This window comes from Anabas testudineus, chromosome 7, assembly GCF_900324465.2.
Source record: "Anabas testudineus chromosome 7, fAnaTes1.2, whole genome shotgun sequence".
In the NCBI taxonomy this organism is placed as follows: Eukaryota; Metazoa; Chordata; class Actinopteri; order Anabantiformes; family Anabantidae; genus Anabas; species Anabas testudineus.
The window spans coordinates 20,734,629-20,755,930 of NC_046616.1; the positions used below are offsets into that span (position 1 = coordinate 20,734,629).

At 43.9% G+C, this 21,302-nt stretch overlaps 1 protein-coding gene across 1 annotated transcript in view; it reads left to right on the forward strand.

The window, feature by feature from the left end:
• Positions 1-1,518: 1,518 nt before the first annotated feature.
• itga5 (integrin, alpha 5 (fibronectin receptor, alpha polypeptide)) overlaps positions 1,519-21,302 on the forward strand; it is a 30,490-nt gene continuing 10,706 nt past the window's right edge. Inside the window, exons 1-18 of the mRNA XM_026368412.1 lie at positions 1,519-1,971; positions 11,256-11,386; positions 14,970-15,070; positions 15,551-15,674; positions 15,845-15,906; positions 16,000-16,045; positions 16,132-16,257; positions 16,373-16,417; positions 16,666-16,709; positions 16,939-16,995; positions 17,520-17,572; positions 17,757-17,965; positions 18,063-18,254; positions 18,353-18,398; positions 18,716-18,829; positions 20,203-20,258; positions 20,644-20,801; positions 20,901-21,038. Of these exons, the coding sequence (XP_026224197.1) occupies positions 1,763-1,971; positions 11,256-11,386; positions 14,970-15,070; positions 15,551-15,674; positions 15,845-15,906; positions 16,000-16,045; positions 16,132-16,257; positions 16,373-16,417; positions 16,666-16,709; positions 16,939-16,995; positions 17,520-17,572; positions 17,757-17,965; positions 18,063-18,254; positions 18,353-18,398; positions 18,716-18,829; positions 20,203-20,258; positions 20,644-20,801; positions 20,901-21,038 (1,911 nt within the window). The 5' untranslated portion in view covers positions 1,519-1,762. The remainder of the gene's footprint in view (positions 1,972-11,255; positions 11,387-14,969; positions 15,071-15,550; positions 15,675-15,844; positions 15,907-15,999; positions 16,046-16,131; positions 16,258-16,372; positions 16,418-16,665; positions 16,710-16,938; positions 16,996-17,519; positions 17,573-17,756; positions 17,966-18,062; positions 18,255-18,352; positions 18,399-18,715; positions 18,830-20,202; positions 20,259-20,643; positions 20,802-20,900; positions 21,039-21,302) is intronic.

Below are 21,302 nucleotides of genomic sequence, written 5' to 3' on the forward strand. Positions count from 1 at the left end.
TAAGTTGCTACTGGATGACACACATACAGGCGTGTGCGTGAGGAGAAAGAGGGGGCAAAGCACTTGAAAGAAATATTTCTCCTATCTTCTAGAGATAGAACACAAAAACTGTTCAGTGCGACTGCGTAGACACCACAGAAGACACTGACTAAGGCCTGATACCAGTGTTATCTACTGCCACAGTATTTGCTTGCCCTCTAAAACTACCTCCGTGCACGAGGTCATGGGACTGTACGTTGATGACTATCACAAGCGCCGGTGGCGTCAGGCTTTCACGACATTCAGACACACCAATTAAAGTGGCTTGGTTTGCGCTGCTTATTATTTTAAATCATGAGCGTGTTTGATCATCTTCTCATTTCAGGACATGATGACTATTCTGAAAACCGACTCTTTAGTGGGAATGTTTGCCCTCTAAATAATTTGGAAAGCTACATATAGTCGCTCTCTCTGTCAACCGTGCCTTGAACTCTGACTCTCATTCATCTAAAATCTCATCCTGAGGACCTAAAAACAGAGTGAGAGAATGAGACCCCTCCAGGATTAGGGCTTTGAACCATCATGTGCCCCCAACAGCTGTGAACTGGCCCCTCCAGACACTCTGGATTACTCCCATCAGTCTACGGTCAGGCTTCCCTCCCTGTGTCGGGGTGCTTCAGACTAGTTATAAATATGAGCAGCACTTGACAGAGAGTTCATGTTGCTACTGCCACACAGCCAAATTTGGCCCCTGTGTTCAATCCCCGAGGCTTCAAGTGAATCAGCTAAACCAACAGTCACTAATTCCAGCTCGGCCCGGATAGGTTTATTAAAGGTCTCATTTCAGTGAGCACTTGCTTTTCGCAGCCTAACCACTTTCCTCGGTCTCGTGTGACTCAGAGGCAGGAGTACGAAATCTTCCCACACCCCCCTGAAGAGCACCAGAGGACATCATGTGCCCGAATCAGATGAACGCTGTAATTAGATAGAAATACATATGGATCACACATTTAGTTGCCAGGGCGTGAGATAAAGGTATAATTAGTGTGTGAGTTATACAAATAGGTCTGTGCTGTATAATGAGAGCTGTACAGTACATAATGAGAGCAGGGGCAGTTTATGTTCCACTGGAGCAAAATATCAAAAGGTGAATTTGTGACTTTATCAGTGAAAACCTCAAGATTATCAGGCGACCACATCTTGGCTGGACGTGAAGTTTCAGATTGACCTTCCCATCACCCGTCAGCCTGTCTTCTCTGACAGCAACTTCAGCCTTAAAAGGTCAAGATAAGTGTGAGATAGAATCGAAACGAGGATTTGGATCCATTGTTCTTTAGGTTAATAATCTTAGTGACACTGATAAGAAAGAATCGGGAGTGAAACGTTCAAAAGAGACCACATCGATAGGAGAGTGGATATGAGCACCCTTTAAAGTGTCTTTTTTTAAGGGAATCACAGGCTCCTCCTCTTCCAAACTTCATCTGGGTTGTGGGAACTCCCTGCTCCATGAATCATGATTAGGTGAGCAGAGAAGGCGTGGGCCTGGAGAGAAGCAGAGGGCGACAGAGGGAGAGAGAGAGAGAGAGAGAGGAGCACACGGAGACGAGCCGAGGGGAGCTGACCGAGCATTAATGACATATTGGCCGGTTATTTGATATACAGGGATGCAGTTTTAGTTATACCCCACCTCTGTTTTCAGGGTTGATCTGCGGGCTTGAAAGCGCGGAAAACTGGGAATAGCCCCAATTTAAGACAAACTTTAGTGTTTTCATTTATTCTCACAATGGGATTGGAACGATTTTGCGTAAAGACGCCGGGGAGAGCGGAGCTTGTCGCTCGCTCCCTCCTTTGTATGATCGGGCTGTTATTCACTTTGTCCCAGCCTGTCTGCGAGGCGTTCAACTTGGACGTGGATAATCCATCTGTTTACAGCGGACCTAACGGGAGCTACTTCGGATATGCTGTTGACTTTTACTTGGCTGATTCTTCCAGGTGAGTTTCTTTAACGCACAAGACAAGTAATGTACATTTCCAAAGATATTATGGCAAAATACTCCGCAACAAACTCCAGAATAAAGTCTGAAAGTCTTGTTTATCATTTTCGATGGGCACGACACCCAGTTGTACACAGATATGTTGCGCTCCGCGTAAACTTTCCACTGGATCAGATATGAAGTTTTTCAGCCAAACGTCAGAACAACTCTTTACAACTCCGCTGGTGAAGTTACAGGGAAAGTTTCCGACAGGGAAAACGCTTTTCGTGAGTGGGATGCTGTTAGCACTGACATTAAATCAAGGTTTTGGGTACAGCGCCTTCTGAAGACATGCTTTACGCACGGCGCACACGCCCTCAGCGTGCACGCTCACACATATTGAATATATATTTATAAAATAGCATTTTTTTTTTTGGTCTTACACTAAAGCCCGAGTAATGCCAATATAAAGGAGTGCCTCTTTCATCATTAGATGTCATGAACCCAAACAAAGAACGCAGCCTTTTGGAATCGCGCTGAAATCCTAATCCCATTGCTCTCTCGAAATCACGTTTCGTTGTGACCTTTTGATCTGCCCCTGCCTCAAAACGCCAGGAAAAGCCTGTTGACTGCCTCCTTCACTGACCGCGTCTTATTAGATTGAAATTCTGCAGCTGATTGAAATGCGTCCTGCCCCTATGGGGACGTGCTCCCTGTGACACTGGCTCAGCATGCTGCCACTGTCTCAGCATTCTTTCGTAAAGAGATTTTGGCATGACGTGCCTGTGGTCAAGTTTAATATCCCAGTGGTCTGAGGAGAAAATAATAGTGCGCGTTGTCCTGACTAATGCAGGAGCATGTAGTCTTTGTATGAACTAGGATGCAGTGAAAAGTGAGTGTTGCTGCTCCTCCAACAGGACTGCACACAGTAACAATCATTAACAAAAGCTTATGCGGCAACAGTCAATGTTTCACTCAGACATAATCAGACTTCCTGGCAGAGTTTGTGTCTGCTGAGCACCACCGTTCAACCAGCCAGCATGCTGGGATTTGAAAAAGGGCTTTGTGTGGAGTGGGTCACCAACAGCAGCTCCAGTTTCCCTGTTTCTCCACCCCACTCAGACACAGGGAGATTCCCCCCTCTACCTCTGGCCCTTACTGTCTCTTTAAAAGCCTGCTGCTCCTGGTATTCATGTCTCAGCCAGGGAAGAAGGGGCTTTAGGAGTGTGGTATGATTTAGTGTGTAAAGCTCAAATGCAGGACTCCGTCTTCTCTACACCCAACACCCCTCCACCCACTTCCTTCTATGCTGATGTCATTCTGCAGAGCTTTTTAATTCATTCATCACCTAGACCTTCCCCCCACTGTCTAGCCTCTCCCCCATCATCTCTTCTTGTCTCATTAAGTATGAGACAGAGTAGGCGTCATTCCTGCTGATGACTTAATCTGAACTTTTCTACAGTTTCCTTATGAAGGAGCTGGAGCTGTGTTTAAGCGTAGCTTCATATAACACAGCTCCCTCTTTTCCTGTGGATGATAGGCCCTCACAAGTCAAATATTAAACAAAGTATGAGAAGGTGCCATTCTTTTATCTGTAAACCACATTCATGTGTCACTTTGCACACATATCAAAATATACCAGCAGAGTCGTGAAATGAGTTTCTGTTATCTCTTTGTTTTGCAATCACATCATCATCACGTCGGCGGTGGGGGAGTAGCTGAAATACTGGGGAGAGGTCAGTTGAGGGTTGCACAGGGAGTCCCTTCCTGACAGAATGAAGTGCCATGAGCCCGGCTCCAAACTTATTACTGGTAATTTTACAAAAATGTGCGTTTATCACCGGTTAGACTTTGGTGGTACATTAGCAAAACCAGACTGATAGCAGATGTAGATGCGGAGTCAAGGGAGGAGGATACTCCCACCCCCACATGCCCCTGTCAGTCCTACTAACATACAAAGGCTTACTTTCTCCCGCTTTGATACTCATGCTTGACAACAAGTTTATATATGTGACTCTGTCGTGCCCTCAGGCCTGACATAATGAAATTAAGTTTGGACACTGGCAGGCGGCCCACCATGGAAGAACGCCTGAGGATGGTGTCTGTGAACTATGTGTGATGGCTGTTGTCAGATGTACACAGGAAGGGCGAAAGGATATATGGTCACCTCTTGTGTGTGTATGTTATTTCATGTGGAGTGAAGATGGACTCTTCTCAGTCTGTAGACTATATATCAGTCACCACGCACGTCCTCCTCCGCATCATGGGAAGAACTTCTGAGGGCTGACTCTCTTTTCAAACACTTAATAATCAAACAACTGCAATCGACTCTGCTTTGGCTTTCTCCGGTGCAAGGCAGTGATAAGGGAGTGGATCATAATAAGATAGAAAAGGTCAAAGGTCGATGACTGTAAATAATAACAGACCTGGCCTGGAATGTATGAAAGGATGAAACAGGGTTTGAGGGAAGAAAAATGAAGAAGGATATTGAAGTGGGGCAACATGCATTTTGAACACCTTTTGTACTTTTCAGGGAGAACTCAATGAGATAAGCGTGTGATGATGGAGGCTATTGATATGTTCCAATCCATGCATGCTTTTCAGCTGTTGTGACAAGTTGTGATGTGAATTAGGTCACGGATGGTTTGGCCGTGACAGGCACATGCCGATGTCAGCAGGTCCATGTAGGTCACTGAAGTTTACCCCCTCAAACAAGATTAGAGATGAACTAATATTGACATTGGACTAGGGTCTCACTTGGCCACTAAGGAGGCAATGTTTTCTGTGGGTCTGTCTCCATATACGATCACTCTCATTTCTGTTATTGTTTTCACTGGTGTCCTTTTCTGCAGACATGTAAGCATGTGAGCTTTAGAAGTGCAGCTTGTATATTTGTGCTGCCAGGCTTTTCTTCATCCAGGTTCATGTAGTTGCGTGCAGACAATGGGGCCCTTTGTCTGAGGGCACAAATTGTTTACTGCTTTCACTGTGGCTAATTTCTTTCTTAATTTAGTGACCTTCTGTGAAGCTGCTTTCATTTTATATTGTCCCATAGATGGTTTGTTTATACCTATGATAAGCGGCCCAGTAGGCTGGGAGCGTTAGTGTCTGTTACTGCAAAGGTCAGTCAGGATACATTGAGCGTCAGTACACTGCAGTCTGACTCAAACATAAAGTGCCTGTCTAGTTTTTACTGGTCTGTTAGTACAGGGGGCTCTAAATAATGAGCCTGTGTATGTTTCACTGGAAAAAGGGTCTCAGTGTAGATGGTGCTGATGTGTTTAAAGGGCCCGTGGACCCAGCAGTAACGTCTGCTGTATGGGGTTGGGAATGCCCTGAGGACGTCACGTCTACTTTGGAAATGGAGTTAGCCATTGGTCAGGGTCGCCTTGACTCATACTATGCTAGATTTAATCTCTTACTGCCAGCAGGCCTGGTTTGTTTTAACCCCAGGTCATGAAATGAGTCACAACCATGGTAACTTGATAAACTCTTTACTTTGTGTAGCAATAAACAAATGACGCCATCATCTGCTGGTGTGCTCTCGAAGTCCACTGGCTGCAGTTCAAATTAGCAGCACATGTCATATTGAGATGGAAATAAGATATAACCTCTGGTCATTACTGTCTGTGAATGTGTGCGTTTGCATGTATGCATGTGTGGGTGCGACTGGGGTCTGAGGTGCATAAAGTGTTTCAACAGCTGCACACCCCCCCAACCCCCACGTCACCACGTTTAATACAACAGCCTCTCTATCCCGAGGTGAGAGGACAGGACCCCCTGACGTGGACATTGTGGAGAGGTGTGAACCACCGGCTGTTAAGCTCCCTGCTGGAGAATTTTAGGGCAATCACCGTCTAAAGAAGAGGGAAGGGGGTTGTATGAATTGGTGGGAGGTGTATGAGAAAATGCATTGACTAGAACCACAAGTCATCCAGATGTGTTGCAGTCGTTCGAGGATGTTTTCGATTTCTCATTTGCCACTTGTGAAATACTTTTTTGAGACGGTTGATGGTTTTGACCAAACGGCTGCTGGTTTTCACACATTAACTGTAAAAGCACCCAGAAGGATGCTAAAATACAGTTACAGTAAGACAGCCTCTTGTTGAAAGGAAGTAAAAACAATGACTGCTGTATCAGCTTGGTGTGAACTTGCCAATTCAGTTGCCAGATTAGTCACTTGCAACCAAAGCTACAGAGTAGTTTAAAATGATCAAGTCTATCGTCAGATGTAGATAAAGGAAGAAACAGCATGGGCATATAAGATTGTTGCAGTCGCTGGAACAACTGTACAAACCATCTCTTTTGATTTCCTCTCTCTTTCCTTTGTTGCCATAATTATAGTAATAGTAACTTCTGTTCTGCATCTTTTTAGCATCGAGTGCAACATGATCTGTTCAGTAGCAGTCCCCATTGTTCCTCAGTCACCAAAAACTTGCCACATTATAAAGAAGCTCAACGCAGTGACACAGAAACAAGAAAAGGGACTTTATGTTAGGTTTTCCCATCCGTCTTTGTTCTCCTCTTTTATATGTTTTTTCCTTCCTTCACTACTCTATGAACAGTCACCACACATTTTTCCTGCGACAAAACAAACAAAACTGCTTATCTATCTTGTCCAGCTGCACTTTGCAATTTGCAGTCCACCTGTTGCCCTCCTGGATACTGAAGACATGGTTTTGTGGTGATAGAGGGATCAGATCCTTGACAGACTGGATTGTTTTATCTGATCGACAATGTTCGGTGCAGGTTCAGATCTCAATGGTCCATAATCAAAAGTCATCCTGGGATGTGGAAACGTCTGTAAATTGTCCCAAAGGCCTGTAGAGCAACATACAGATCTTTTATTCAGTCCTGCAACCACAGTACCTTACCAGTAACAAAGAATAAAAAAAAGTGGCTTCAGCTCAGCACAGTAGACTCTCTGTTGTCAGCACACGCCATCCCAGCAGCTACTCTCATCAGGCTCCTGGACAGCAGCACTCAGTACATGTGTGTATGTGCTGTGTGCGAATAGACGATCGTCCATATGGCAGACGTAAGGAATCAAACAGCTTCTGTCTGGCCTTGGCGCTGAGAGGACATCAGACTATTCCTGTGGCTCCATGCGGTCTAGAATAAGTCATCACAGGCTACTTGCACTTCTCATTGCTGTCGTTTAGCTGATCTCACTCTAAGGGCCCACGCGTGCTTTGAAAAAGCCAAGATTGTTGCTGTGGGATGACATCATCAAGCGTCCATCAATTTGCAGAGCATATCAACTGACTGTCCAGCTCCATATTTCCACTCCCATTAATGCGGGTGTCTTTTATACCGGTGATGTTACACTTTACTGTAGAAGCAAAGACATGTGAGCATGTTTCCTGCATTTTGGCTACATATGTGTTGGTGGGAGTGGGAGTGTCAAGAGCAGCCTTTAGCTCAGATAAGTGTAATATGTAAACGCCACGGCTCACTGTACATGCTTTACTTAGCTGTTGCTTCAGTTCGGAGGGCACCCCTCTACGCCTCACCCGCTCCCTTTGCGCCCGTGTCATTTCATTTGTTGAGCCGTGTTTATGACTGCAGATGTTGACTGCAGCCGGCTGGCCAGCTTAACAAATGTGACTGACATTTTTTTGTTCCATCTTTCGAGCTTGAACGGTTATTATAGCATTGAAGTGACATCAGCTTTTGCAGCTGGGTGGAAGACAATTAAATGTGGAATGACAGGAAAAAGTTTGGGCTGAACGGGAGGAGGAAACAGAGGAATTTGCCCTTTGACAACCTTCTTTTGTAACCTCATCATAAACTTGCATTAGCCATGGCAATGCACAATAGTGTCACATCAGCAAGTTCCAGCACTCTACATCACCCTAATTTCTCAACTCCACATAAAATAGTGGTTGCAGTCGGGCAATTATGGTGTGGTGAAAGATTTTTTTTGTAGAATGTCCTCTGATTGCTTGGGCTTCAAATGAGACTAACCAGCCCTCAGTTGAAGTGAAACTGTTGTTTACACATTCCTCACTTGCAGCCCAGATCATTTACTGTAGTTTAATTAATGCTTAATTGTCGGCTGAGTGGTGGAGGTCATTAGTGGCTGCTGCATGGCAGCTGGTGGGGTTGACTGAGCTAGACACTGCAAAGCTGTTAATGCTTTTCATCTGCTCACTAAGGATGAAGTTGACTGTTTGTCCATAGAAACGTGAAACTGACAAATAGCCAAGAGCAGGCTAGTTTAATTTTCTATTGGCTAAAACCCTTTAGTGAGTGCTTTGTCATGTCTGAGACAATTAGAAATGACTTTTCATCACTTTTCAAATGCATACTGAGCTACATCTGTCAGCATGGTGTTCTGCCTGCTGTGATTCCTATCAAACTTGTGATGGTGCTGCTTTCACTCCCACTATGAACAGTCCTTTGTTTAGACCCAATTCATTCACCGCGTTTTGGATGCAACCCGATGAGCATGTCTGTCTTTCAACTGAACAGCTGAGGATTTCTCCCCCCTGCTAATTACATACAGTATATATTTGCATACCTATCCCAAGAGCCCCTACTTTTGCAAAGGAATTTGTAATGCAGCACTCAGCCAACTGCAGCTTGGGCTTCATTAAATGCTAATGGTCCAAAAGCTCTACCTGGCTAGCAGATACAGTGAAGGGGAGGGGAAATGCCAGCAAGAAGTAGACTGATCCTTGTCAGGATGAGAGACCCATTAAATGCTAATTCCTCCTCATTAGCAGCTCTTTTAGATCACCATCAATCTGTGTTTGTGTGTGAATATGTGTCTGCAAATGTCTGTTTGTCTGTTTAAATCTTCCAACTTGATGATTAAAGCAGGATCTGTTTGTTTTGTTATTGCATGCATTTTAATTTTTGTACAGCTGCCATAGGCAATTATGACTGGACACTGTTCAGATCTGATTTATAAAAGATGCTGTGGCTTACAAGTCCCTTAGTCCTGTTATCATGTGCTTGAAAATGAGCATTGTGTTTGAGTTTGCATGTGAAAATATAGAGATGATACCTGACCAAGAAGCCTCTCTGTGATTTAGATTACTGTCCAGGTGGAGCTCTTGCTTCTCTACAGGGATATTCCTGCATCTGCATATGTGGTCAGAAATAAAAAGGAAACACAGTTTCTTGTTCTCCAAGTCAGACTGGTTTGTTTCTTTTTCACTCTTCCAACACAAACCAGGGTTTCTGCTCCACATTTGGATTTGCTATTGCATCGTATCTCTTCTGAGGTACAGAGACCACAGAAATTGTGTAATATTAAACTCATAACCTCTGCTCTGTAACCTTCTCTTTGTTCTCACACGGTTGTGAGTTTTCAAAACCAAAGATGCTGAAATGATTTAAAACGCTCTGTACTGACCACCTACACACCCTGGCCCACTTCTGTTAGACTTTTTGTATAACTTTCTATGTTGGCCGCCTGAGGTAATAGACGGGTTCAGTGGGATCAATTATCATGGATTACAAGTCCTTGGAATATTGCACGGTTAAGCTGCTGTTTGACTCATGCTGGCTCTTTGGTCTTCCTCTGGACCCAGCTGAGTAGTTACCCTTGGGGGCAGGATACTAAGTTTAGCCTAAATGTAAATGTTCATGCACCATTGGAAGATCTGGGACAGGAAAGGGTGTGCTCTTCCTGTTTTAGAGCCCCCTAGATGCCGTCTGGTCTCAATGGTTGCATGGCTCCTTTACCCACATCAATGCTGGCAAATGTAATGCTTGTTAGGTCAAGTGAGTCCAGAATGACGTAATAGCTAAGCCACCCACTTAAGGCACATTATCTACTGGAGATATTTTTTTGCTGACTTCACCATGCTACTAGTCTTTTTCTCTTTCACCCCTGCAGAACATCAAACATGTTAAAAGTCTTGGGTGCACCTGTAACTGCTAATTCTTTCTATGTTGGTTGAAGTGGTAGGCCATTCTTCTTGTAGTGCAGCTCCAAGGACATGGAGGTTGTGTGTCACAGCTGTAGAAACAAGAGTGTGCCTCCACTTAACTTGTCTGCATTCCTGTTTTTCTGTTGAATCACCCCACAGGGATACATATGTGACCATGTGAGAGTGTCTAACCGTGTGTCTGCCTGTACAGTGTGTCTGCAAACTTCACGTGTACACATGTCGCAGAGGGGTGTATGGGATTATGTAAAATGGTGCTGCAACCTGTTAAAATGTTTGGCTTCTGAGTCAGGATGCAGCTCGCTAAACGGTAAAATGTGCAGACTGCATGAGCTTTAAAGCTGTCATTTGGGAGGTCTGGAATGCAGTTTTTAATTAAGGCGAGGGTAAGAGCTACAAAACCTAGCAATGGTTGTAGAAAGACTTCAGGTCAATAAAGGTTTTGTTATAAATATATATCACCAGTTTACAGTTAGGAAAACAATCTGCGAATGGAGACACTTGGACTGTGGCTACTCTGCCAAGAAGTGGACGACCAGTCAAAATGACCTCAAGAGCACAACAAGCACTCATTAATGAAGTAAAGAAACAACCCAGAGTAACAGCCAAAGATTTGAACACATCATTGGAACGGGCTAATTAATGTCTGTGTTGTGAATCTACAGTACGTAAAACATTGAGCTAGCAGGGTGTCTATAGCAGGAACCCACGGAGGAAGCTGCTGCTTACTAAAAAGATCATTGTTCACCTGAAATTTGCACATTGACAATCCACAGCAGTACTGGCAAAATGTTTTGTGGACTGATGAAATGAAGATTGAACTATTTAGAAAGAACACACAGCACTACATCTGGTGTAAAATGGTCACTGCATATCATCATGAAAACATCATCCCAACTGTAAAGTATAGTGGAGGAAACATCATGAATTGGACCTGCTTTGCTGCATCAGGACCTGGCAGCTTGCAGTGGTTGGGGGGGAGAACAAATTATTCAGGATAATGTGAGAATGTCTGTACGTCAGCTGAAACTCGGTCCTGTAGCATCACTCAACTAGAAGTTGGGTGATGCTACAGGATGTTGGTTGATGGATGATGATGAAAGAATATGTGTCTAATCGTGTAGGACCCGGTTGAGTTTATTAACTGCATTCACTTAATTTTTCCAGTAGCACTATGAGGTTTTTATTTTTTGTTGATGTTGTTTTTTGTTTGTTGTTAGTATTTTAGGCACATTTTATTTGTTAATAGTCTTGACTTAGATGAAGATCAATTCACATTTTATGACAAATTAAGAAACCACAAAATTTCAAAAGGCACTCATACTCTTTTTCTTGCCACTGTATGAAATGTAAACTTTTGGTTTTACAACATGTTGTCTCTCTTTTGGTCTCTTCTTTACAGTGCGAGTGTGCTGATAGGAGCTCCCAAGGCCAACACGAGTCAGACCGATGTCACTGAAGGGGGGTCTGTATTCTACTGTCCATGGAGCCTAGGTCAATCAGAGTGTCACGCCACTAAGTTCGATAATGAGGGTAAGCCTAATGATGCACACACAGATGTGTCACTGTGCATTCGTGTGCTACTGGGAAGACTTGACATTTGACTTTTTAACCCAGCTGACAAAGAAAGTTTAGCTGTAATGCCTTACACTGCTCTTTTTTGACCTGGATCACACTAAGGATGGTCTCTTGAAATGGCTGAGCTTTTTTTTGCTGCTGCTCTGTGAAGCATTTCCTTGGATCGGGCGTCAGTGTTCCACTTCAGTGAACTGTTGCTGGCTATGCTCGTTGCTGAACTTGAGGTGATCCCTTTTTCCTGTTTGTTTCCTCTCCTTGGGGTTGAAAAGCATAATGGGGTGTTGAAGAGGCATTTGAAGGATATTCCTTCCTTCCTCCGGGTTGTGTTTGTGTTGCCTTGCCCCAGGAGCTGTCCCGAGATAAGCAAACAAAAAACAAATAGTCCAGACAAAGAAATGTCCTGCTTATGTGACAGGTGAACACTGCCGGTCTTGACAAAAAGGCTCCAGTCGAATCAGATTGGTTTGGGAGAACACAAGCAAATCTGTCTAATTACTGCATTTGTGTTTCAGTGTGTTGACAGAGTACCTATCAGCCTGTTTTGCACAATGGGGCCAAGTGACAGAAGGAGCAAAAAGTGTATTTTCCAGCTTTTAGGCTGAACATGCCCTGAAAACACACTCCCAAGTACATGCTCACACACAAACCGTATGAATCACACACTGGCAGTAGCAGTATTAAGACAGTGACTCTTTTTTTGGTTTAGCCTGGGTAACTTACTGTCCACAATGCACAATGTGAAGAAATATTTCATAAGTTCGGTTTAACAACTTTTTTTTATTGGTCACAGCTGCAAGATACCCTTTGCACAGTTTTTCTTGCTGCATAAAATGTGTTGTGCATGTCCTGGCTGGTGGCCACAGTGTGTGATGTCATGAACAAGCAGTGAGTGCTCACGGTGAAGGTTAGTCCCCTGGCTCTCCAGAGAACGTCTTTCAGGTCTTTAAAGGGGCTTTGAAGGAGCTGATTAGACTGCCAGAGCTGGTTCTGACATCTGGATCAAGACAGAACTGAACTCAATACATGGACATCTGCATGCAAATATGTCTGTGTCGAACAGCTGTTACATGGATGACATTTACTGCTGCAATCCATTAACTGGAGCTGTGACTGTTTTCTGTGCCAAGCTTGACTAGAACTAGGGTAATAAAACACATTCTTTTTACAACACTTTTTTCTGCAATGAATGCTTGACTAAATGAGCTCAGCTACACTAGAGTAGGGATATCTCGTCCATTCCTATAACAAAGTGGTGTCATAGGTATCCTTGTCTCTTGGTGTGTTTGAGCTTTGACCCACAGGCCGAAGACCCACTTAATTAACCAAACTAATTGGGTCAAAGTGGCCAAAGGCTCCCTCCCTTCCACTTCCTCTTCCACTGAGATAAGAGCCTTTCTATGGATCCCAGAGCAGGATAGGGTAGCAAGGGCAGTAGGGAGGGTGTGAAAGGGGCATATACAGGATGGGAAGAAGAGAGGGAGGGGGAGAAACCAGAGCTCTGTTCCACAGCTCTGTCCCCCTCTGTTCTCCTGCTGTCGGTACTCCCACTGGGACAACTGATGTGATGAGTGAATTTGACCATTTGTCTTCCACCCCACTGACACACATAAAAATACACACACTCACACTGAGAGGCTCTAACCCCACTAATGGCTGTCCTCTCACACACAGTTCAAAGGCAGGAGTTAGTCTATGGATGCACTCCAGACCCCCACGTGCTCCTGATGGTCCCAGGAGAGACTTGGCTGGGTACCACATCACATCAGCACACTGCTCTAACTGACCTCCCATGGGGGTTTCAGTCAGATGGCATGTTGATGTGGCCGGTCTCTGGGTTTCCCTCTATCTCTGCTCTGAATCTCCTCTATTTTCATCGGGGAGCAGTTCACATGACTCCGGCTGGCTGCTTTTAGTCACCCCGCAGACAACAAACAGAACTTTTCATCACCCATTCCAGTGACACAGAACTAGTGCTGCCATTTGAGAACCTTCCCTTAGTTTCTTTAAGTGGTTACATTGATGTTCCTCCTTGCCTTTACATGGCCAGATAGCTGATCACAGTTATGCAGTATGGATTACAAGGTGACTTCTCCTCTGCTGCTCCTGGTTACCTCAGAAACGTGACTGAAACAAACCCACTCACTGTTCAACTCCTACCTATCCTCAGTGGCTTTGGCTTTATCCAAACAAAGACCACTGAGTTATGAAAATATTATGAAGGTGTATGCTTAAGTACCATGCAGCTAAGTGCAGCTTAGTTAAAGTAACACGCTTGTAAGGAGCTGTTTGAAGTGCTGTTCATGCTATTGCCTTTATGGCTGCAGCACTTTTTTCCCACATGAACTTCTGGACACTTACTTCATACACTGGGGGAGGGCTGGCTGCCCTTAGACTGTGATGAATAGTGTTAGCAGGAAAGCCCAGTGATGGAGATTAAACAAAAATACAGTTGAGTTGTTAAAAAAAACTCTAATCTCTCCACTTAGCATTTAGGGTGAGGGGTAGCAGCACTCCCTGAAAGCAAAAGGAGACAAAGGGCTGTAGAGACATGGAGACATGGATAGAGAGAGAGTAAGAAAGATGAATAGGAAGATGGAGATAATATTGAAAATGAAAACAAAGCAGGGGAGAGAGAAGTGTGTTTCTAAACAGCAATGACTGGGAGGTTGCTATGAGGAAGCAAGTCCAAATTGTCTATGTTTTCCTTGGACGCCTTTTTTATTTCCACAAAGACATGGAGCAGGCCTTCCCCAGCTCCAGCCAGCCTAGTTGGCTTGGAAGTAAGGTGAGGGGTGGACAGCCTTGGATAGAGAGTTTTGACACACACAGCCTGCTTTCTTCACATCCACATAATCCATGAGCTCTGATATGCTGCTCTACTTTTACACATCTGTGGTTTAACAAAGCATAGGGGAGAAATGAGTCTGAGGACAGAGGGTTAACATGAAGTGGTTCTTTGGAACTGTTTAGATTGCACTTGAACTCACATTTGCAGTTCCCTCATATACACACGGGATTGTCAGCCAGTGCAGTGGATGTGCTGCATGGCGGCGATGCTTCTTCCTTCGCTAATCAATTTGTTTGCATTTCGTTCTCCATTGCAACACAGATGTAACATCTGCCTTCAAAAAAAAAAAAAAAAAAGAAGTTGCATTTAAACCTGATTCTCCAGACCATCTGTCATGTCACCTGCTCTTGTCCAAGTGTTGAAGTGAGAGATCAGTGTAGGCGGCCAGGTGGTCAAACATCTTGCTGACCCTGAGGTCAGTTAAGCTGGCCAGTCGAGTCCAGACCAAAGCTAAACGGCTATCGGGTAGCAAAGACCATTCTTTTTAAATTCTTCCTTCTAAATCGTCTTTGCATGAAAAATAGTATAGTTGGAGACTTAAAGCTTCCTTTCTGCCAACTCTCCAGATGTTTCCAGGGCCTGGGAGCGAGTGGGAGGACAGCATGAGGATGTTCGGATGCTACAGCTGAAGGAATGCATGTTTTATCGCACTGCTATCACTTAGTGTCTTACTCTCTGTATTTTTCCCAGGCAATCGTGCCATCCAGCTCAATGACACAGAGTACCAGGCTGATTTCAAGTCCCGCCAATGGTTCGGCGCCACTGTGCGTTCCCACGGTGACACAATTCTGGTAAGGCGACCTTGGGCAGACGAGGATTAAAGCATGCTCCATGATTTGGGCTCTAAGTAAAGCCTGCCTGTTCATACACCTCTGAGAGACCTTCTACTTCTACATGTGGCGTCTCGCTGTAATGTCTCTGGCAGTGTGCATGTTTTTGGTTAGAAATTAGTCCTTCAGATTAACGGCTGTTGTTCACTTCCAATTTTCACCTCCACACTGTAAAGAAATGTTGTGTGCCCCCCTCAGACTTCAAAGTTGAGCAGCCTGTTTTGGTCTAATAAATCAGGTTGTGACCTGGATTGAGTTATGTGGTTAGTCTGCTCCAGATGTACCACTGACTTCAGCCTGGTCTCCAGTTCACCAGGGTGTTGTTGCAACTGGAAAAACATCTCCCACCAAAAGGTTCAGCCCATTCATCACTACATCTCTTCCCTCCCTCTTTTTTCCCCGGCGATCCCCATCTTTCTCCACCTCTGGTCTTCACCCCAGGCTTGCGCCCCTCTCTACTCCTGGCGGACTGGAAAAGACACCCCCCATTCTGACGCTACAGGAACCTGCTACCTCTCAGTCCATAATTTCTCCAAATTTGTGGAGTATGCTCCCTGCCGCACAGGTAACTGTCACCTCTCTGCTGAAGTGAAATCGATTGTCTGTGCTTTTGATTCAGTATTGTTTGTTTGTGCATAGTGAAAGAAGAGGATCTTAAATATTAGATATTATTATTAAATATTTGGTAATTATCATGTGAAATATTGCATGATGCACCACTCCTGTGTGTTTCAGAGTTTAGTGATGCGGCTGGACAAGGATACTGTCAGGGAGGATTCAGTGCTGACTTCACAACGGTAATAACTACGTTTCAGTTAATGCTCTACTGGATATTTCTGGAATAATCTTTTCTTTTTTCATTTTAGTAATTGTCAGGTTTTATCTTTCAGGATGGCAAAGTGGTATTAGGAGGGCCAGGCAGCTACTTTTGGCAAGGTATGTGGGACCTCAGGAAAACCAAGCCTCAAAATGTCTTTCCAAGTTCATTTTCAATTCAATTCAATTCTTTGGTTTAACTTTAGGTGAAGTAATTGCTGCAGCTAAGGAGGAAATTGTCAAAGCATACTACCCAGGCTATTTTTTGCAATCTGTGATGGGTCAGATCCAGACCAAACAGGTTCGAAGTGAACACGATGACAGCTACCAAGGTAAGACAGGCTGTCTAAAACTCAGTGCATCAGCAGTTAGTGCACATTCACACTTATCTCCTTCGGTTTGCCATGCAGTCCGAGGCTGATCTTTGCATTGTTATGTTGTCAACAGGCTACTCTGTTGCTGTGGGAGAATTCAGCGGAGATCAGTTAGAAGGTAAGTCCAAGAAAACAGTCTATGTTAGATGAGGCATTCAGAAAGCAACACATATATAAATGCAGTTAAACAGCATTGGAAATATTGCAGTTGTAGTGAACATAAACTGAAGTCAGCTACAATATTTTATATGATTATTAAGCTGGAAATGTCGTCAATACTGGAAATCTCTTCTTACGTTCCTTCTGGGCCTGACCTGCATATTTTCCCTCCTAAATCTTTGCTTCATCTCTCTGTGCACGTCTCAGACTTTGTGGCTGGTGTTCCAAAAGGACTCATGCTTTATGGTTTGGTAAGAAAGCTTAATCATCACTCTCATTTTGACTTTCAGTTTGGTGCTTTTGGAACGGGGGATTGGGCTTTAGACTTTGACTGACCAAGAAAGTGTAAAAGAAAGAAAACAAACCTTGGTGATATTGTCACAGTGGGAATTAGTTTTTGCAGTAAATTCCATACCACAGACTGTGCTTATATTAGCTTCTATAAAAAGACGCTCACCATATGTGGCTGCTGTGTTGCAGGTGTCCATTCTGAATGGTACAGATCTGAAGACCATGATTAACTACACTGGTGAGCAGGTGAGTTAGAGAACTCCTGTATTTATACTGAAAGCTCCTTCATGCTTTGTCTTTCTCTTAATTGGTTGAGTCAGTATAAGTAAAAATCACTTTCCTTGCACCGTCTTCTTTACTAGTTTTTGGTCTCGTTCGCGGTCTGTCATAAAGCTCAGTTATGGAAGAAAATGTGCAGAGGCAATTTGAGTAAATGTTTCCCGAAATACGAAGACACTGATCTTGTTTAAACAGGGATGATTGACTCAGCTAAATAAATATAATCACAAGTTAATTGGCTTACACTCCATTTATTTCAAAAATGTTTATGCCTTTAAAAATGAGGTTCATGACAGAAAATTCCCAGAGCTGAAAAAGATACAGCGACATATCCGTAAAACCCATCAAGCCTCCGTTTATTCTAAAAAAAAAAAAAAAAGCAGAAAGCAACTTTGAGCTTGAGTCTGTTTGTTGCTGAAGAATAAATCTTTGATGTTTTTTTGACATTGAAATGTTTGTTGGCTGAAGTCATGGAAACACTTTATTTACAGATGGGATCATATTTTGGCTATGCAGTGGCAACAACTGACATCAACAATGATGGGTGAGTTCTCCTTGTCTGTGTTTCTCACTCTATGTTACTTCTTTTTCTTTCCGTCTTTCGTGTTAAGCACTTAGCTTTCACAATCTATATTACACACCAGTGGCAGCACATTATAGATTGAAGCGCAGACGTGCCTGTGCCTGTAGTTAAATAGGTTTGTGTGATCTTCCTCTCTCGTCTGCAGGATGACTGACCTGTTGGTCGGAGCTCCCATGTTTATGGTTCGAGCTTCTGAAGGCCGTTTGGAAGAAATGGGCCGGGTTTATGTATATCTGCAGCGTGGCCCCTTGAACCTGGAGATCCAGCTACCTCACCTCACAGGCACCCAGGCGTTTGGAAGATTTGGCAGCACCATTGCACCATTGGGAGATCTGAACCAAGATGGCTTCAATGGTAAGAATTGAATAGCATCATGATGATTCTAAAGAGAAACATCTTTACAAAATAAAAGAATATTTAGAAATATAATATATTCCCTGACTGTTTGCAGATGTGGCTATCAGCTGTCCATTTGGAGGGGAGGATCGGCAAGGTCTGGTTTACATCTATAATGGATACTCAGATGGACTCAGGGAAAAGCCATCTCAGGTGATCACTGGCCAGTGGGCTGCTGGCACTATTCCCGCCAGCTTTGGATTTGCCCTTCGAGGTGCAAAGGACCTGGACATGAACGGATACCCAGGTGAATAGGGATAAAAGTTAGTTGGTGTGTAACTCATTTATTAGCTTTTTATTAACTTTTAATATGTTTTCTAATTATCTTGTTTTATTTTTAATCAGATCTCATTGTTGGCGCCTTTGGAGTTAATAAAGCAGTCCTCTACAGGTATGTTCATATGCTTTATTTATTCATGCTCTGTAGTAGTTTAAAGCAATAGTTCACCATTGTAGGAAGTAGGTTTATTTACTTTGTCTGCAAAGAATATGAACCAAAATGTAAAAACGCTGGAAGGCAATATTTTACCATTTAACAGAGGTACTCTCTGCTTCCATCTGTTCCCAAGCTTTATGCTAAGCTAACAATATATTCTTGCCAGATGTATCATCTGACATATTAAACAGTTATATATACCTTATGAAACTTTAAAAGTAGAAATTTGATCTGACTGAGCCTTCAATGTGCATTATTCTTGCTATCCACAGATCCCGGCCAATAGTCAACACCAGTGCCTCTCTCACAGTTTCCCCCCACATGATCAACCCCGAGGAGAAGAACTGCATGATCACGAGTGGAAACAGCAGCATCCCTGTTTCCTGGTGAGTGTTCAGCTCGTTCAGTTCCAGCACGTGGTTTCCTGCCACAGTGTTCCTCTGTTGGTATGTGTTTGACCCACCGGTCAAAAGATGGGCTTCCTCATTTCCACCATGTCTAAATACTTTTATCCTGGCAGGAAGGTCTGATAAGGAATATCCCCTCCATCAGCAGTCACGGTATTAATTTGGACTCAGCGCTGCTCTTGTCTGACCTATATTCAAAATGTCTTCCAATCACACTTCTCCAGTTGAGAAAAAGAGAACTAACATGGTGAATAGCAGCATTGTTAGCCAGTTTTTGGCCTCCTCTAAATGTGCACAGGACTCAGTGCCAGAAAAGGGGAGAGGAAACAGATGACGGTTCCTCGCTGCTCAACATGGTTGACACTGTGTGTGATGTGTCTGCCCGCCCCCCCTTCCCCCTTCTCCAGTTCCTGATCCATAAAGGAAACTCTTGTATACACATATGTCTTGATTACGCTATGTTGCCTGGTGATGAGGAGTTTCTTTTTTTTTTGTGGGGGTGAAAGGAGAGCAGAAGGGATAATGGCAGGGATGGAGGGAGGGGAGGGGGTAAAGGGAGGGGAGGGGCTGGAAGGTTTTTGCAGTTGCTTTGAATGAGATATTGTTTGGTGGTGGAACACAGCTGGGAAACATCAGGACACGTACGCTCCTTGTGAGTATGCGCACACAGTCGTGCAGAAGCGGGAGCGTATACATGAACTGCTCCTCAGAACAAGTCCTTGTATTCTCTGTCTCCTTCTGTCTCATTTTTCATTTCTCTCTCTCTCCCTCTCCCGTGTTTTTTTCAACTCAACTTTTGACTCTCCCTTTTGCTTTGCCTTTCTCACTTATTCCCGTTTTGACTCTGTTGGTGTGGAGTTTCTAGTAGAAGGAGTGGGGCTTGTGGGGTTGCAGATTGTTGGACAGCAGCAGCATGTTGTGCAGCTGATGTCATGGGAGAGAGTTGTATAGACAGCCATCGACTGGTCAGCAGTGAAACCCGAGTCATTGCCCAATTTCACCCTTCTTAACTCGACTGTTTCTTTGTGTGTGTGTGTGTGTGTGTGTGTGTGTGTGTGGGGGGGGGGGGTATGGGTGGAAACCGAAACATGCAAACTTATCATCCCGGCTGGTGAAAGCAGATGCCAGTCTCCAAACGTTTGGCATATTTTTCATTTTATTCATTGTATTCCCATTACGCCCAGTTCCTGGGGATGTGAACCATGTACGGGTCGACACAGGAGAAACGGACTGTGAGAACCAAGTGAGAGAAAAAGTGGGGGTGCCTGTGTGTGCAGTATACTGGCACTGAACCTCTGCCATAAATGAATATGCTTCCCTCATCATGTCCTTGTCCCCTCTGTCCAAAACAGCGTCAACCTGAGTTTTTGCATGTCTGCTGATGGGAAGCACCTACCAGACATCCTAGGTGAGCCAATTTTCCACATCTGCACTTTATTACAAGCAACCGAACTGTCAAATAGCCACCAGTGGTAATGTTTTAGACCCATAACAGTATATAGATTGTGTTTTTGATGTGTTAAGACACTAAAAAGGAGTGCAGCAGGATAATTATCTTTTGTCATTTCTCCAAATGTATTGTTATGTTATTAGTTGTTATTTTACTCTTTTCCTCTTCTAAATACACACGTTCCTTGTGACATTTTATTGTGTAAGTTACACTGACTGCATTGTGCGTGTGAGTATTTATAGGGCTCTTTTTTTTTTTTTTTTTTTTAAAGCTGTCATTACTTGACTCGGAACATTCATCATGCCATGAATGCTCATTTGTGCGTGTGTGTTATGTGTTCCAGATTTCCAGGTGGAGGTTCGGCTTGATAGTCATAAGCACAAGCAGAGAAGCGCAGTGAAGAGGGCTCTTTTCTTGGATTCCCATCAGCCCTTGCTCCAGAGAAGTGTGAGGGTACGCCGTGGCGAGCGCGTGTGCAACCACACAAAGATCTACCTACGGGTATGCCCCTGTTCTCACTAATAAAAAAAATTAATCAGTAGTTTCACTATTGTACAAATTGTGTATTATTAAAAAACCTGTGTGTTTATTTCACTGCAGGATGAGAAGGACTTCAGGGATAAACTCTCTCCCATTTATCTAGCCTTGAACTTCAGCTTGGATCCAAAAGCTGCAGCTGACTCCCACGGCCTGCGGCCCGTCCTCAACTATCAGACCACCAACGTATATGAGCAGAAGGTACATTGATGTGCACAACACCCCATTGATCTTCTGCCCAGCGCCATTAGCTAACCCTTGAGTGACCTATAGAGCTTCCACCATCACTGTACGATGGAGCAGTGTTCACTAATATCGCGCATATGGTGCTTTGATTGCTTAGACTCACTCTCTCTGAGCCGATAAGAGTATCCGCCACAGTGAGTAATCGCTCTTTGTAGCACAGGCCAGCTACTAACTGATTTTTCCACGTTCCTAATGAAACACTGAGTCTGTTCTTTTCAA